Below are 18256 nucleotides of genomic sequence, written 5' to 3' on the forward strand. Positions count from 1 at the left end.
CTCGAATGGAGCGAGAGGTGCGCATACTTGCCACTGTTCCTGGGACTGTAGGACACAGCGGAGTGCCGTACTCCAGCAGTCTCACAGACTGACATATACCTCCGGTGGAGACAAATCCGCGGCATATCTATATACCTAGACAGTGTGATATGTCATGGTTAGGTCACTAGAATTTCTATACTGTGTACATTGTCCTGTGCTCACAACAAAAGAACAACCTCAGCTTCCAATCTGTCACTGTGGGCTCAGAATGACTGTTCAAACCAAGCACCAGAGCTCAGTGCTCCATGGCGGGCCAGTCAGTCATATACACCTTCCCATCTATCGCCACACTACTTTTTTGATGGAAAGCTTTGAGTTCATAGCCCAGAGAAGGGAGAAGCCCCAGGTGTGAGGGTGTATAGAAGTGACCGTCAGCGAGGCACCGCGCGCCGGGACTTGGCTCGCGCAATCATTCTGCGCAGACACAGCGCCTATCAGCCAGGCTCTGGATACACATGGTCCCGATTCATCAAGGCTTCTATGCCAGGAAAGTGGCGCAAAAAGCTTTGAGAAGTGCATGGGAAGATTGGAGGCACAACAGGGGTACGCCAAGCATCGGCGGGCCTTATGCCAGTCTCTGACTGGAGTAAGCTTTATGGCGAGAAGCACGGTACTCAGTCATCAAGCAGCCGAAAGAATCAAGAATCTGACTCCGGATCATGGCCTCGGTGCGAAGACGGACTTTTCCCAAGACATGTGCAAAATGGGAAAAAAACAACAAACTGATACCATGATGTGACCAGCACTGCGGGCTCAGAATGGCCACGGACGGGCCCCAGGCGGCCACATCACCACACACACGGCGCCTGTACGGAGGGCACCGGGAAGGTCGCTAGGCCCAGGGCTCCGGTGCGGCCCGGTCACAGGGAAGTGATCAGAGGCCCCGCAGCGCCACTTACCGAGCAGGCGAGCCGCCCCGCACACCACCGACATAATGGCCACCTGCCTGTCAGCGTCACTTCCGCTTCCTTCCACTCCGCATATCCGGCGCCAAATTGAAAAGGAACATAGCAGCCATGAGCTCGGCGTCTGAGGCCAGTGAGCCCGACCGCCTGCCTTTTCTGGTGTCAGCCACACATCACACCAATGTTGTGGTGCTCAGCAGCAGCGATGACAGCGACGACGACGACGGCTCAGACGTCCCGCTGCTTCAGCGTCTCTGCGCCGCTCCTCTAGGGGTCGCTGCACCGCCACCCGCTTTCCAAAGAAGCTCCTCTTCCAGTGTTTCTCCAAGGAGACCACTAGAGGTCGCTGCTCCGAAGACGTCTCCCACAAAGTGTTCGTCCTCACGTGACCTCCCAGCACTCGCGCCCATTGCCCAGCGGAACCGTCCTGTGCGGGGCCCCGCATCACGTGACCCTGCCAAGGTCTCCCAGCCCAGGAAGGGGAAGAAGAGCGCGGATGTGGTGACGGTTACCATAGACACCGGTACATGGGTCGTGGTGTATTCTCGTGTCTGTTTGGGGGGGGTCTAAGATTATAACAAAACCTAGAGCTTGTTGCATTGCTTCTGTATATGCACCAGCAGGCATGGTCAGGCATTACCTGTGTGGCCGAGTGCAGCTTCCCAGGCTGTTACATGACAACTTACATATGCTGGGTGTACACAGGGCCCGATTTAGATAAAGTGGGGCCCCATGTAACCCAGAGCACCTACAGACACACACATGTACAGAAAGCATACATATATACAGAGGACATGCACAAATATGTATAAACAACACATATATACAGAGGACATACACATGTATGTATATACAGAGCATATGTGTGTATATATATACACAGAACAACTACATACACACATGTACAGAAACATACATATACACAGAGGACATGCACAAATATGTATAAACAACACATACACATATATACAGAGGACATACACATGTATGTATATACAGAGCATATGTGTATATATACACAGAACAACTACATACACATGTACAGAAACATACATATACACAGAGGACATGCACAAATATGTATAAACAACACATATATACAGAGGACATACACATGTATGTATATACAGAGCATATGTGTGTATATATACAGAGCACCTACACACACACACACATGTACAGAAAGCATACATATACACAGAGGACATGCACAAATATGTATAAACAACACATATATACAGAGGACATACACATGTATGTATATACAGAGCATATGTGTATATATACACAGAACAACTACATACACATGTACAGAAACATACATATACACAGAGGACATGCACAAATATGTATAAACAACACATATATACAGAGGACATACACATGTATGCATATACAGAGCATATGTGTGTATATATACAGAGCACCTACACACACACACACATGTACAGAAAGCATACATATACACAGAGGACATGCACAAATATGTATAAACAACACATACACATATACACAGAGGACATACACATGTATGTATATACAGAGCATATGTGTATATATACACAGAACAACTACATACACATGTACAGAAACATACATATACACAGAGGACATGCACAAATATGTATAAACAACACATATTTCCACGGACATACACATGTATGTATATACAGAGCATATGTGTATATATACACAGAACAACTACATACACATGTACAGAAACATACATATACACAGAGGACATGCACAAATATGTATAAACAACACATATATACAGAGGACATACACATGTATGTATATACAGAGCATATGTGTGTATATATACAGAGCACCTACACACACACACACACATGTACAGAAAGCATACATATACACAGAGGACATGCACAAATATGTATAAACAACACATACACATATTTCCACGGACATACACATGTATGTATATACAGAGCATATGTGTATATATACACAGAACACCTACACACACATGTACAGAAAGCATACATATACACAGAGGACATGCACAAATATGTATAAACAACACATACACATATATACAGAGGGCATACACATGTATGTATATACAGAGCATATGTGTATATATACACAGAACACCTACACACACACACATGTACAGAAAGCATACATATACACAGAGGACATGCACAAATATGTATAAACAACACATATATACAGAGGACATACACGTGTATGTATATACAGAGCATATGTGTATATATACACAGAGCACCTACACACACATGTACAGAAACATACATATACACAGAGGACATGCACAAATATGTATAAACAACACATACACATATATACAGAGGACATACACATGTATGTATATACAGAGCATATGTGTATATATACACAGAACAACTACATACACATGTACAGAAAGCATACATATACACAGAGGACATGCACAAATATGTATAAACAACACATATATACAGAGGACATACACATGTATGTATATACAGAGCATATGTGTGTATATATACAGAGCACCTACACACACACACACATGTACAGAAAGCATACATATACACAGAGGACATGCACAAATATGTATAAACAACACATATATACAGAGGACATACACATGTATGTATATACAGAGCATATGTGTATATATACACAGAACAACTACATACACATGTACAGAAACATACATATACACAGAGGACATGCACAAATATGTATAAACAACACATATATACAGAGGACATACACATGTATGCATATACAGAGCATATGTGTGTATATATACAGAGCACCTACACACACACACACATGTACAGAAAGCATACATATACACAGAGGACATGCACAAATATGTATAAACAACACATACACATATACACAGAGGACATACACATGTATGTATATACAGAGCATATGTGTATATATACACAGAACAACTACATACACATGTACAGAAACATACATATACACAGAGGACATGCACAAATATGTATAAACAACACATACACATATTTCCACGGACATACACATGTATGTATATACAGAGCATATGTGTATATATACACAGAACAACTACATACACATGTACAGAAACATACATATACACAGAGGACATGCACAAATATGTATAAACAACACATATATACAGAGGACATACACATGTATGTATATACAGAGCATATGTGTGTATATATACAGAGCACCTACACACACACACACACATGTACAGAAAGCATACATATACACAGAGGACATGCACAAATATGTATAAACAACACATACACATATACACAGAGGACATACACATGTATGTATATACAGAGCATATGTGTATATATACACAGAACAACTACATACACATGTACAGAAACATACATATACACAGAGGACATGCACAAATATGTATAAACAACACATACACATATTTCCACGGACATACACATGTATGTATATACAGAGCATATGTGTATATATACACAGAACAACTACATACACATGTACAGAAACATACATATACACAGAGGACATGCACAAATATGTATAAACAACACATATATACAGAGGACATACACATGTATGTATATACAGAGCATATGTGTATATATACACAGAACACCTACACACACATGTACAGAAAGCATACATATACACAGAGGACATGCACAAATATGTATAAACAACACATACACATATATACAGAGGGCATACACATGTATGTATATACAGAGCATATGTGTATATATACACAGAACACCTACACACACACACATGTACAGAAAGCATACATATACACAGAGGACATGCACAAATATGTATAAACAACACATATATACAGAGGACATACACGTGTATGTATATACAGAGCATATGTGTATATATACACAGAGCACCTACACACACATGTACAGAAACATACATATACACAGAGGACATGCACAAATATGTATAAACAACACATACACATATATACAGAGGACATACACATGTATGTATATACAGAGCATATGTGTATATATACACAGAACAACTACATACACATGTACAGAAAGCATACATATACACAGAGGACATGCACAAATATGTATAAACAACACATATATACAGAGGACATACACATGTATGTATATACAGAGCATATGTGTATATATACACAGAACACCTACACACACACACATGTACAGAAAGCATACATATACACAGAGGACATGCACAAATATGTATAAACAACACATACACATATATACAGAGGACATACACATGTATGTATATACAGAGCATATGTGTATATATACACAGAACACCTACACACACACACATGTACAGAAAGCATACATATACACAGAGGACATGCACAAATATGTATAAACAACACATACACATATATACAGAGGACATACACATGTATGTATATACAGAGCATATGTGTATATATACACAGAACAACTACATACACATGTACAGAAAGCATACATATACACAGAGGACATGCACAAATATGTATAAACAACACATATATACAGAGGACATACACATGTATGTATATACAGAGCATATGTGTATATATACACAGAGCACCTACACACACATGTACAGAAACATACATATACACAGAGGACATGCACAAATATGTATAAACAACACATACACATATATACAGAGGACATACACATGTATGTATATACAGAGCATATGTGTATATATACACAGAACAACTACATACACATGTACAGAAAGCATACATATACACAGAGGACATGCACAAATATGTATAAACAACACATATATACAGAGGACATACACATGTATGTATATACAGAGCATATGTGTATATATACACAGAACACCTACACACACACACATGTACAGAAAGCATACATATACACAGAGGACATGCACAAATATGTATAAACAACACATACACATATATACAGAGGACATACACATGTATGTATATACAGAGCATATGTGTATATATACACAGAACACCTACACACACACACACACATGTACAGAAAGCATACATATACACAGAGGACATGCACAAATATGTATAAACAACACATACACATACAGTATATACAGAGGACATACACATGTATGTATATACAGAGCATATGTGTATATATACACAGAACACCTACACACACATGTACAGAAAGCATACATATACACAGAGGACATGCACAAATATGTATAAACAACACTTATATACAGAGGACATACACGTGTGTGTATATACAGAGCATATGTGTGTATATATACACAGAACAACTACAGACACACACATGTACAGAAAGCATACATATACACAGAGGACATGCACAAATATGTATAAACAACACATACACATATACACAGAGGACATGCACAAATATGTATAAACAACACATACACATATACACAGAGGACATGCACAAATATGTATTAACAACACATATATACAGAGGACATACACGTGTATGTATATACAGAGCATATCTGTGTATATATATACACAGAACAACTACATACACACACATGTACAGAAACATACATATACACAGAGGACATGCACAAATATGTATAAACAACACATATATACAGAGGACATACACATGTATGTATATACAGAGCATATGTGTGTATATATATATACACAGAACAACTACATACACACATGTACAGAAACATACATATACACAGAGGACATGCACAAATATGTATAAACAACACATACACATATATACAGAGGACATACACATGTATGTATATACAGAGCATATGTGTATATATACACAGAACACCTACAGACACACACATGTACAGAAAGCATACATATACACAGAGGACATGCACAAATATGTATAAACAACACATACACATATACACAGAGGACATGCACAAATATGTATAAACAACACATACACATATACACAGAGGACATGCACAAATATGTATAAACAACACTTATATACAGAGGACATACACATGTATGTATATACAGAGCAACTACATACACACACGTACAGAAACATACATATACACAGAGGACATGCACAAATATGTATAAACAACACATATATACAGAGGACATACACATGTATGTATATACAGAGCATATGTGTGTATATATACAGAGCACCTACACACACACACATGTACAGAAAGCATACATATACACAGAGGACATGCACAAATATGTATAAACAACACATACACATATTTCCACGGACATACACATGTATGTATATACAGAGCATATGTGTATATATACACAGAACACCTACACACACATGTACAGAAAGCATACATATACACAGAGGACATGCACAAATATGTATAAACAACACATACACATATATACAGAGGGCATACACATGTATGTATATACAGAGCATATGTGTATATATACACAGAACACCTACACACACACACACATGTACAGAAAGCATACATATACACAGAGGACATGCACAAATATGTATAAACAACACATACACATATACACAGAGGACATGCACAAATATGTATAAACAACACATACACATATACACAGAGGACATGCACAAATATGTATAAACAACACATACACATATACACAGAGGACATGCACAAATATGTATAAACAACACATACACATATACACAGAGGACATGCACAAATATGTATAAACAACACATATATACAGAGGACATACACATGTACAGAAAGCATACATATACACAGAGGACATGCACAAATATGTATAAACAACACATATATACAGAGGACATACACGTGTGTGTATATACAGAGCATATGTGTGTATATATACACAGAACAACTACAGACACACACATGTACAGAAAGCATACATATACACAGAGGACATGCACAAATATGTATAAACAACACATATATACAGAGGACATACACATGTACAGAAAGCATACATATACACAGAGGACATGCACAAATATGTATAAACAACACATATATACAGAGGACATACACGTGTGTGTATATACAGAGCATATGTGTGTATATATACACAGAACAACTACAGACACACACATGTACAGAAAGCATACATATACACAGAGGACATGCACAAATATGTATAAACAACACATATATACAGAGGACATACACATGTATGTATATACAGAGCATATGTGTGTGTATATATATATATATATACACAGAACAACTACATACACACATGTACAGAAACATACATATACACAGAGGACATGCACAAATATGTATAAACAACACATATATACAGAGGACATACACATGTATGTATATACAGAGCATATGTGTGTATATATACACAGAACACCTACAGACACACACATGTACAGAAAGCATACATATACACAGAGGACATGCACAAATATGTATAAACAACACATATATACAGAGGACATACACATGTATGTATATACAGAGCAACTACATACACACACATGTACAGAAACATACATATACACAGAGGACATGCACAAATATGTATAAACAACACATACACATATATACAGAGGACATACACATGTATGTATATACAGAGCATATGTGTATATATACACAGAACAACTACATACACACACATGTACAGAAAGCATACATATACACAGAGGACATGCACAAATATGTATAAACAACACATATACACTCACTGGCCACTTTATTAGGTACACCTGTCCAACTGTGTGTTAAGACTTAATTTCTAATCAGCCAATCACATGGCGGCAACTCAGTGCATTTAGGCATGTAGACATGGTCAAGACAATCTCCTGCAGTTCAAACCGAGCATCAGTATGGGGAAGAAAGGTGATTTGAGTGCCTTTGAACGTGGCCTGATTGTTGGTGCCAGAAGGGCTGGTCTGAGTATTTCAGAAACTGCTGATCTACTGGGATTTTCACGCACAACCATCTCTAGGGTTTACAGAGAATGGTCCGAAAAAGAAAAAAAATCCAGTGAGCGGCAGTTCTGTGGCCGGAAATGCCTTGTTGATGCCAGAGGTCAGAGGAGAATGGGCAGACTGGTTCGAGCTGATAGAAAGGCAACAGTGACTCAAATTGCCACCCGTTACAACCAAGGTAGGCAGAAGAGCATCTCTGAACGCACAGTGCGTCGAACTTTGAGGCAGATGGGCTACAGCAGCAGAAGACCACACTGGGTACCACTCCTCTCAGCTAAGAACAGGCATCTGATGGCTACTTTCAGCAGGATAATGCGCCATGTCATAAAGCTCGAATCATCTCAGATTGGTTTCTTGAACATGACAATGAGTTTACTGTACTCAAATGGCCTCCTCAGTCACCAGATCTCAATCCAATAGAGCATCTTTGGGATGTGGTGGAACGGGAGATTCGCATCAGGGATGTGCAGCTGACAAATCTGCGCCAACTGTGTGATGCCATCATGTCAATATGGTCCAAAATCTCTGAGGAATGCTTCCAGCACCTTGTTGAATCTCTGCCACGAAGAATTGAGGCAGTTCTGAAGGCAAAAGGGGGTCCAACCCGTTACTAGCATGGTGTACCTAATAAAGTGGCCAGTGAGTGTATACAGAGGACATACACATGTATGTATATACAGAGCATATGTGTGTATATATATACACAGAACAACTACATACACACACATGTACAGAAACATACATATACACAGAGGACATGCACAAATATGTATAAACAACACATACACATGTATGTATATACAGAGCATATGTGTATATATACACAGAACACCTACAGACACACACATGTACAGAAAGCATACATATACACGTATGTATACACAGAGTACATGCACAAATATGTATAAACGGCACACACACATACATATATATATATATATATATATGACATACACATGTATGTATATACAGAGCATATGTGTATATATACATAGAGCACCTACATATACACGTATGTATAGTATACACAGCCCAGCTCATAGACACACAGAGGACAACCACAAGTATGTATAAACACACACAGAGGACATACACATGTATGTATATACAGACCACATACTAGTTTCGCGCAGAGCACATACACAAACAGATAACAAGATTTTCAATGGTACCGTGGTGCACATACACATGTACGTATGCACAGAGCACATACACACACACACACGTATACACAGAGCCCATACACGGCGGTGCTGCACCCAAGAACGCTAGTGTGAAACTAGCCTTAGCCCGTTATAACGCGTACCATTTTGAATGGCACAGACATGCACATGTTCGGCCACCTCTTCATGGTACAATGCTCAGCTACTTCCACGACTCTCATAGAAAATGAAGGGAGCAAAGGCTGAGCATGCAATGCCCCAATAATGGGATCGTTGGGGGTCCCAGCAGTGGGACTTCTATCCTATGGGTGGGGGATAACTTGTGATTTTAAAAAGCCTTTAAATTAAATAACAGTGTAGGTGCAACTGCAGATCCATTCAGATGTGGACAGTGGATCCCCAGAAGTGATAGAGGTCACATCTCTAGGTGCGCTTAGTGATCTGAAACTAAACAACTACCCACAGGATATTTGTGATTCTGAAAACAGTCCTTTAAAGGAAATCTGTCACCAGATTTTGTTTCTTACCTCATCTGAGAGCAGCCTAGCGTAGGGGCAGAGACCCCCAAATTGTCACTTACTGGGATGTCACTTACTGCAGTTTTTACAAAAAAAAAAAAAGTTTTATCTGCTTCAGATCTACCCTTTCTCTGAATGCTGAGCTCTGTATAACCCCACCTACACCGCTGATTGGCAGCTTTCTGTGTACACTGTGCATAGGCAGAAAGCTGCTAATCAGTGGTGGGGACATGACTGGACTACGTGCAGCAGGCCAAGTAGTCCTCTAGTCATAATCTCCGGCTGATAAAGCAGAATTTATTAAAACTACATTAAACAAACCAGTGACACATTGCTGGAATTAAAGTCTCTGCCCCTACAGCATGCTACTCTCACAAAAGGTAGTTAAAAAAAGAAAAAAAACCTGGTGACACATTCCCTGATGCTGGTGAAACCTGTCATACAGCAGTACTATTTTCCAGTTCTCCTGCAGGATGGATCTGGTGGACAAGTGCTAAGTGCTCTACAGGCACAAGAAACTCCATGTGTCATCCAGTCACAGCCACTGCCAAGGAGCATCACCTGGAGCCGAACCGGGGAGAACATAAATGTGAGTGGTATTATTATATATCCATAATAACATGGTCACAATGTAAAGGGGCTGTCCAGTACTCTGCTAACCTCTTCTTATATATACTATATTCCCCAATGTCAAATAAAACTATCCTATACTCACCTCTCGTACAGGCACTGGGTTTTCCAATGCTCGTGTGACATTATGCCGCTTGAACCCCTGCAGCTAATCAGTGGCTGCTATTGAGCTGTTGCACTCTTGCTTCATTTGGACAAAAATTGGGCGTCTGAGGAAGGTGTGAGAACAAACCGTTAGATGCCACTGATTGGCAGCAGGGCTCATGAAGCCTCGGGAGATGAGTATACAGTACGTTTATTTTATTGTGAGGAATATAGTATTTAAGAAGGGGCTGTCATGAGTAGTGGACAATCCCTTTAATGGAGAAAAGCATTGCAGAACACAGCACAATTTATATCAAGCTGTGAGCTAATCTAAGGCCCATCAGTTTAGCCGATTTTGGCTATTTCTTTATCTTCACGTTGTATTTTCTTGTAGTCAGGCTGTGTTCACACGTAGTTTTTTCTTTGCGATTTTTGCCGCGAAAACGCCCAAAAAAAGCATCCCATGCAATCCTATGGCATTCCGCACATGCTGTGCTAATGCTGCAGATTTTTCCACGGCGGAATTGCATTGCAGAAAAATATGCAGCATGCTCATTCTTTGTGCGGAATCGCGGGAAAATCCGCACACATAGGAATGCATTGTTCCGCTTACTTTCCGCTGTGCCCACCATGTGAAAAGTAAGCAGAACATTTGCGGATGGTACCCACGGTGTGGAAGAGAGGAGATTCTGCTCCGGGCTGTGCGTACCATATCCCTGTAAAAAAAAAAAAAAAAAAAAAATAGAATTAAAATAGAGTCATATTCTCACCTTCTGATGTCCCTCGCAGCATCACCAGGCCTCAGCGATGCTCCCGGCAGGTCCCGTTCCCAGTGATGGATGCATTGCGACAATGACCTTTGAGGACATCGCGGTCTCGCGAGACCGCAGCGTCATCAAAGGTCATTGTCGCAAGGCATCACTGGGAATGGGACCTGCCAGGAGCATCGCGATGAAGGGAACGCTGCGCGGGACGCCGTAAGGTGAGAAAAACACGATTTATTTTTTTTATTATTTTTAACATTAGATCTTTTTACTACTGGTGCTGCATAGGCAGCCTCAATAGTAAAAAGTTGGTCACACTAGTCAAACACTGACTAGTGTGACCAACCTGTCAATCAGTTCTCCAAGCGATGCTACAGATCGCTTGGAAAACGCTAGCATTCTGCAAGCTAATTACGCTTGCAAATCGCTAGTTTTTCCGTGGGAAATGGGCGGGAATTAAAATGCGGTTTTCTTGCATATTTCCCGTGGAATGGAATTACAGAATTCTCGTGGAAATCTCCGCTGCAATTCCACAACATGTGCACATAGCCTCACTGTATAACGGTGTTTGTGGTTCAGGAGTGTGTGATAATTCCATAGATCAGTATTTACTCATAAGTGGGAAAAGCTTTGCAAATATTTTTTTTTTTTTTTTTAAGCATATGGACCATAAGCAATACATGGTGGATAGGTAGAAGTTCTACCTTTGAGACCATGTCCTGTTTGGTCTGACCCACACTGGCAGGTTAGACCACCACATGCAGCCACAGACTGAATGAGGAGGTGATGGCATATGTCCTCATATATTTTTTCAGGTCTGTAGAAGTTATGGGAACGGATGAGATTTAATGACTTTCTTTTTTTATTAAGTTTGCAAACTTTTCAAGTAGAGTTTCTTCATATTCAGAAGCTAGAAGCCGCTCTGTGACACAGTATGTTTTTAACCTTCTCGTCACGCGTGCTACACAGCCTTGACGGGATTAGAGTTCATTCCATCCACCTTAGTTTAGCCCCCATGACTTCTGCAGTGAGTAGCAAATTATCAAAGTCGTTAAACAGAGGAAAGTGTCTCACACTGTTACCTCTATCGTCCTCTACAGCTAGGTGCCGATGGATTGCAATGATAGCCAAGAGCCACCAAATGTCCTCTGGTTTGGCTGGTTTGCCATCTTGATATACCAGTAAAATGGGTATCTGATGAACACTGTAAAACTCGTTTATTAATTTTCGGTGTTTTTTTTTCCACTGGTGAAACGGAGAATAAATAAAAGTATACCTACATATGTGAGTTTAACACAACATTTTCTATCCAGGGAGATGCATTTTGCCAAGAAGAAGCAGAAATTCTCATCCTTGTGCCAGCAGAAGACTTTGTTGCCATGATCTGGAACAGTAAAATGGTGAGGGCGTTTATTTTATTCCATTTCACCTTTCAGATAAAACAAATCACAAGTTCCGTTATCCCTTGTGGACTGACCCTGTTTGTTTCTGGTATTACAGGAAGATGGTGAAAACACCGCTACTTTAAGCAGCTTCGTGTCACACATTGTATCCAAAAAGTCATGTGCCATCCCTACACTGGTGGTAATGGAGATGGAGAAATACTTCAAGTAGGTCTTTGGAAGGGTTAAGAAATACATTAAGAGAATGTAGAGCTTTATCTCACGCTTCTCGTAATCAGGAATCAGAAGACGAAGAGCCGGAAGAAGCTTCAGGACGCTGTCCGAAGGGAAGCTCCTAAGGGAACTAAAAGGAAACGCAAGGAAGAACCTCCACAACTGAGCAAGGTGGATGTGGAAGAGGTAAGATGCTTCTTGGGCCCCTTCCTGTGACTATCCTTTTCTTTTATGATCATGGCTGACCTCTCATTTGTCATTCTTCCAGGCTCTGGTGGTTTTACAGCTCCACACAGATGTCCATGTTTGGTTCCTGGAAACCTGGAAGGAATTTTCGGACTTTGTCTGTATGTTTAGCAAAGCAGTGGCAGAGGCTCCCACCAAGTAAGGGCCCAACTCTCGCATCTCGCAATACGGTTTTAGACCATGTTCACACATTTAGTATTTGTAAGCCAAAACCAGGAGTGGGTGATAAATCCAGAAGTGGTGACGGGTTTCTATTCCTGTATATACTCGTGTATAAGCCGACCCCCCCTCAATTTTGCCACAAAAAACTGGGAAAACTTATTGACTCGTGTATAAGCCTAGGGTGGGAAATGCAGCAGCTACTGGCAAATTTCAAAAATAAAGATAGATACTAATAAAAGTAAACTGGTGGCCCCATAAGATGCTCCATATTAAAATACGCCGCATATAATGCTGCACAAAGGTTATTGGTGGCCCATAACATGCTCCATGTTTATATGCCTCATATATTGCTGCATAAAGGTTATTGGTGGCCCATAACATGCTCCATATAATGCTGCTGCTATTAAAAAAAAAAAAAATGACATACTCACCGCTCCTCAGCGTTGCCGGCTCTCTGCAGAACCCAGAAGACTGAGAGGTGAATATGGCATGACTGGCTCACCCTCCCCTAGTTCTACTCACCCTCCCAGTGTCTGCATATCCGGCTTTGCTACATCTCAGTCCCGGCTGTCTGCATCTCCCTTCCTGTGTTCTTCCTATGTGGTCACATGGTACCGCTCATTAAAGTCATGAATATGCGGCTCCACCCCTATGGGAAGAAGACATGACGGGAAATGCAGACAGCCGGGACTGAGATGATGTAGCAGAGCCGGATATACAGCCAGGAGGAGTATCATGTCTCCTGCTCCCCCTCCCTCACCAGCTTCTAGGTGTATGACTCGTGTATAAGCCGAAAGGGTCTCTTTCACCCCAAAAAAGGGGCTGAAAAACTCGGCTTATACGAGTATATACGGTATACTTTTCCTCTGATTGTTCCACTCCTGGTTTTGACTTGCAGATACTGATGTAAAATACTGACCACATACTGAACATGACTGTGGACTTGTACTATTACCGTATTTTTCGGACTATAAGACGCACCGGACCATAAGACACACCCCTATTTTCAGAAGGAAAATAGGGGAAAAAATAATAATGTGTCAAATGGGGGTCCGTCTTACAGTCCGAATTCAGCTTACCTGGGAAGGGATCCGGCACAGGTGGAGAAGTAGTCACAGGGGTCATTCAGTGGTCCAGGCTCGTGCGGTGGCGGCGGCTCTGTGCTGGGGTAGGGGCAGCTGTGCTGGGGCTGGGGCAGGTGGGCTGTGCTCCGGTGCAGGGGCGGTGGCTCCGCCGGCGTTTCTTCGCAGCCCGGAGGCCCCCCGCACGCCCCTTGCTGGGCGCCGCCATGTTGCGGTGGCCTCCGGGAGCATGGACGCCGGCAAGATGGCCGCCGGTCCGGGGACGGCGCATGCGCAGCTTCAGATCTCGTGCCGAGATCTCGGGGGACGAGATTCAAATCTCGGCAACGAGATCTCGGCACGAGATCTGAAGCTGCGCATGCGCCGTCCCCGGACCGGCGTCCATCTTGCCGGCGTCCATGCTCCCGGAGGCCACCGCAACATGGCGGCGCCCAGCAAGGGGCGTGCGGGGGGCCTCCGGGCTGCGAAGAAACGCCAAACGCCGGCGGAGCCGCCGCCCCTGCACCGGAGCACAGCCCGCTGCCACCACCGCACCGCAAAGCGCCGCCCGCTGCCACCACTGCACCGCAGAGCCTCGCCCGCTGCCACCACCGCACCAGGTACCGTGCATTGCGACCATAAGACGCACCCCCCACTTTCCCCCAAAATTTTTGGGGAAAAAAGTGCGTCTTATGGTCCGAAAAATACGGTAGTTGACCAAAAGGAACATTACGATCTCTCCTGACCTCCCCATATACAGGAATACTTGGCTTGCTCGAGTGGTCCTGTGTTTTCTGAGAGTCGTTATCAGGCTCCTTACGAGTTATCACCCAGAGGTTTATCACGCCAGATTCTTGTCTCCCCCAACAACATTAGTCAGGGAACAAACATGCGGCTCCCATGCCCATTAGGGTACCGTTACAATTAGCGATGCACCAGCGATCCCGACAACGATATGGATCGCTGGTGCATCGCTAAGTGGTCGCTAGTGAGCTGCCACATAGGCAGATCTCACCAGCGACATAGCAGGGGTTGGGGGTCGTTACTTACCTGTCAGACGCGGCGATCCTGACGTCCTCACGCAGGTAGCGCCCGACGAGAAATGATCCAGGACGTTCTTGCGCGACCAGCGATGAGCAGTGGGGGAGCCGGTCGGAGGTAAGTATCAGACATAGCGATATCGCTAGCAATATCGCTGCTACGTCACAAAATCAGTGACATTACAGTGATATTGCTAGCGATATCGATATGTGTAACTGGTGCTTTAAACGGTCAGTGGGTTTGGCTAACGTTATTCTAATGATTATGGAAGCCTTTCCTTTAGTTTGACTCAATTTTATTCCCCATGGGACATCACACAGTTGCATGTGCTCTTCAGATTGCACAAAATCTGGATTCCTATCATATAAAATAGGTATATTTTGTTATTGTGTCATAGTGCCTTGTAACTATCTTTTGTGTTCGGATAATGATTATTAGAACTACCAGGAAGCTCAATGCATAAGTGTAATATACCAAAGGTGTTGTAGTATGTCAGCTGTCCATATCCAAAAACTGGCATGGTGAATATCTTACTCATGTATTTTATTTGCTTTCAGGAGGCAAAGGGATAATTCGTCTTTTTCATTCTACCTGGATGGGGAGTGGGCCGGAGGGGTGAAAGTCGAACGCTGTGGAAAGGGTCTGTTGGAAGTATGGAAGAGGCAGATACAGCAGTTCAACAGGGTCAGCGTGGAGGTGGCTAGTGCCATAGTGGCAGTCTATCCCTCTCCTCAGTTACTGGTTAAAGTGAGTGATACCTTTATAAAGGCTTTTTCACTATTTCTGCCTTTCATGATCGGGACAGGAATAGCTGCTCCTAGGTCCTGGCTACACATGCAGAGAGAACAGATCTGATATTTGTGGAACAGCAGTAGGAATGAATGTGCGTTATGGAAATGGCATAGTTCTCTGTGCTACACTGTTTCCATAGCTCTAATTTCTGCAATATACAAACAGCATCTCACAGTTGCACTTTGTTGGAAACCTTGCCACTGGTAGCCAGGACATACAGCCATTATTATACATTTCCGCCATGAAAGGTAGAGATGGAAATAACCCTGTCATGTTTTTCTTAGAGGCTACACTATGTATTGTACCTAGGTCACATCGTGGTGTGTTAGTCACCTGTAGCGCTTTGTCAAATCTGACTTGTAAATACTTTGTTGTATTGCTGAAACTCCGTTTATAGTTCTAATTTATTAAGTGACTTTCTTCCTCAGGCGTATCATCGCTGTCAGACAGATATAGAGAGGCACAACCTTCTAAGTGATGTACTTGTGCGCCGTGGTGAAGGCGTTACCGCTACCTCCAGACGTGTAGGACCTGAACTGTCCAAGCGCATCTATCAGCAGCTTATGTCAGCAGAACCAGAGTTATCACTTGATTTATAACACAACTGGACAGTATGTCTGCTGATGTACAAGTAACCCATGGAGAGCTGTATGTTAATGTCTTCCCGTCATTGGTATGGGATACATCACACTGCTTCAAGATCAGTAACGTCTACAATTAAATTTTTGGATGGAATTGACTAGTGAATTTGACCTGTGATCCACATTAATTGATGGTGTTAATCAAACACCTGCACTCTATCAAATATAAAGATGCAAAAAAAAAAAAAAAAACCCTTTTAAAATGTAATCTGTCAACACCATTATGGTGCACTAGGTATTTTCCATGCACTCTGCGTTGTAGTTTTAGAGAAATGTACACAATTTTTCTCTTCGTCACGACAGCACCCACTAAGAGAGGGGATCCGCCCCTAGGAACAGGAAACCTACAGAGAGATAAATGGGGCGGTCCCCCTCGCTCCCTCAGTTTTGGTTTCCTGTTCCTAGAAAGGAACCCAGAGAGAAGAGGATTCCTAGCCTGGTAGCCGCCGCGGCAATATATGAGCAACGGGGGATCCAGATATGGGAATCCCCCCCCCTCTGCTGGTAATGCGGGTGAGGCTGTGGCGAAGGCTGCCTGGCTCACAGAAGGGGTGCAGTGGAACAGCACCAGAAGTCTTTTCCTTCCAGCTGCATTACTGAGCGCGGCACTGCGTTGGGGAGAACCCCCCCAGGAGAAGCGAAGCCAGGGAAGAAGATGGATCCCTAGGCTCGCGCATGACGCAGATGTGCCTGGAGCGCTAAAAGAGA

The 18256-nt window shown here is 42.2% G+C and overlaps 2 protein-coding genes across 2 annotated transcripts in view; one reads left to right on the forward strand and one right to left on the reverse strand.

The window, feature by feature from the left end:
• The window catches only part of MRPL27 (mitochondrial ribosomal protein L27), a 31137-nt gene extending 30033 nt beyond the window's left edge, over window positions 1-1104 (reverse strand). The window contains exon 1 of the mRNA XM_073588043.1: window positions 942-1104. Within this exon, the coding sequence (XP_073444144.1) occupies window positions 942-975 (34 nt within the window). The 5' untranslated portion in view covers window positions 976-1104. The remainder of the gene's footprint in view (window positions 1-941) is intronic.
• EME1 (essential meiotic structure-specific endonuclease 1) lies at window positions 1059-17642 on the forward strand. Its single transcript, XM_073588039.1, has 8 exons — window positions 1059-1470; window positions 10973-11100; window positions 13303-13389; window positions 13490-13599; window positions 13671-13791; window positions 13874-13989; window positions 16673-16862; window positions 17336-17642. The coding sequence occupies exons 1-8, from the start codon at window positions 1059-1061 to the stop codon at window positions 17504-17506; spliced, it is 1335 nt and encodes a 444-aa protein (XP_073444140.1). The 3' UTR covers window positions 17507-17642.
• The last annotated feature ends 614 nt before the right edge of the window (window positions 17643-18256 follow it).

This window comes from Dendrobates tinctorius, unplaced genomic scaffold (assembly GCF_039654945.1).
Source record: "Dendrobates tinctorius isolate UK_male_01 unplaced genomic scaffold, ASM3965494v1 ptg000103l, whole genome shotgun sequence".
In the NCBI taxonomy this organism is placed as follows: Eukaryota; Metazoa; Chordata; class Amphibia; order Anura; family Dendrobatidae; genus Dendrobates; species Dendrobates tinctorius.

What these genes read in the sequence shown, in the direction of transcription:
- EME1 (XM_073588039.1), top strand. Translation starts at nt 1,059, where the DNA reads ATGAGCTCGGCGTCTGAGGCCAGTGAGCCCGACCGCCTGCCTTTTCTG. An exon ending in GAACCGGGGAGAACATAAAT is followed by an intron (nt 11,101 to 13,302) that starts GTGAGTGGTATT and finishes TTTTCTATCCAG; the next exon opens with GGAGATGCATTTTGCCAAGA. An exon ending in GTGGCAGAGGCTCCCACCAA is followed by an intron (nt 13,990 to 16,672) that starts GTAAGGGCCCAA and finishes ATTTGCTTTCAG; the next exon opens with GAGGCAAAGGGATAATTCGT.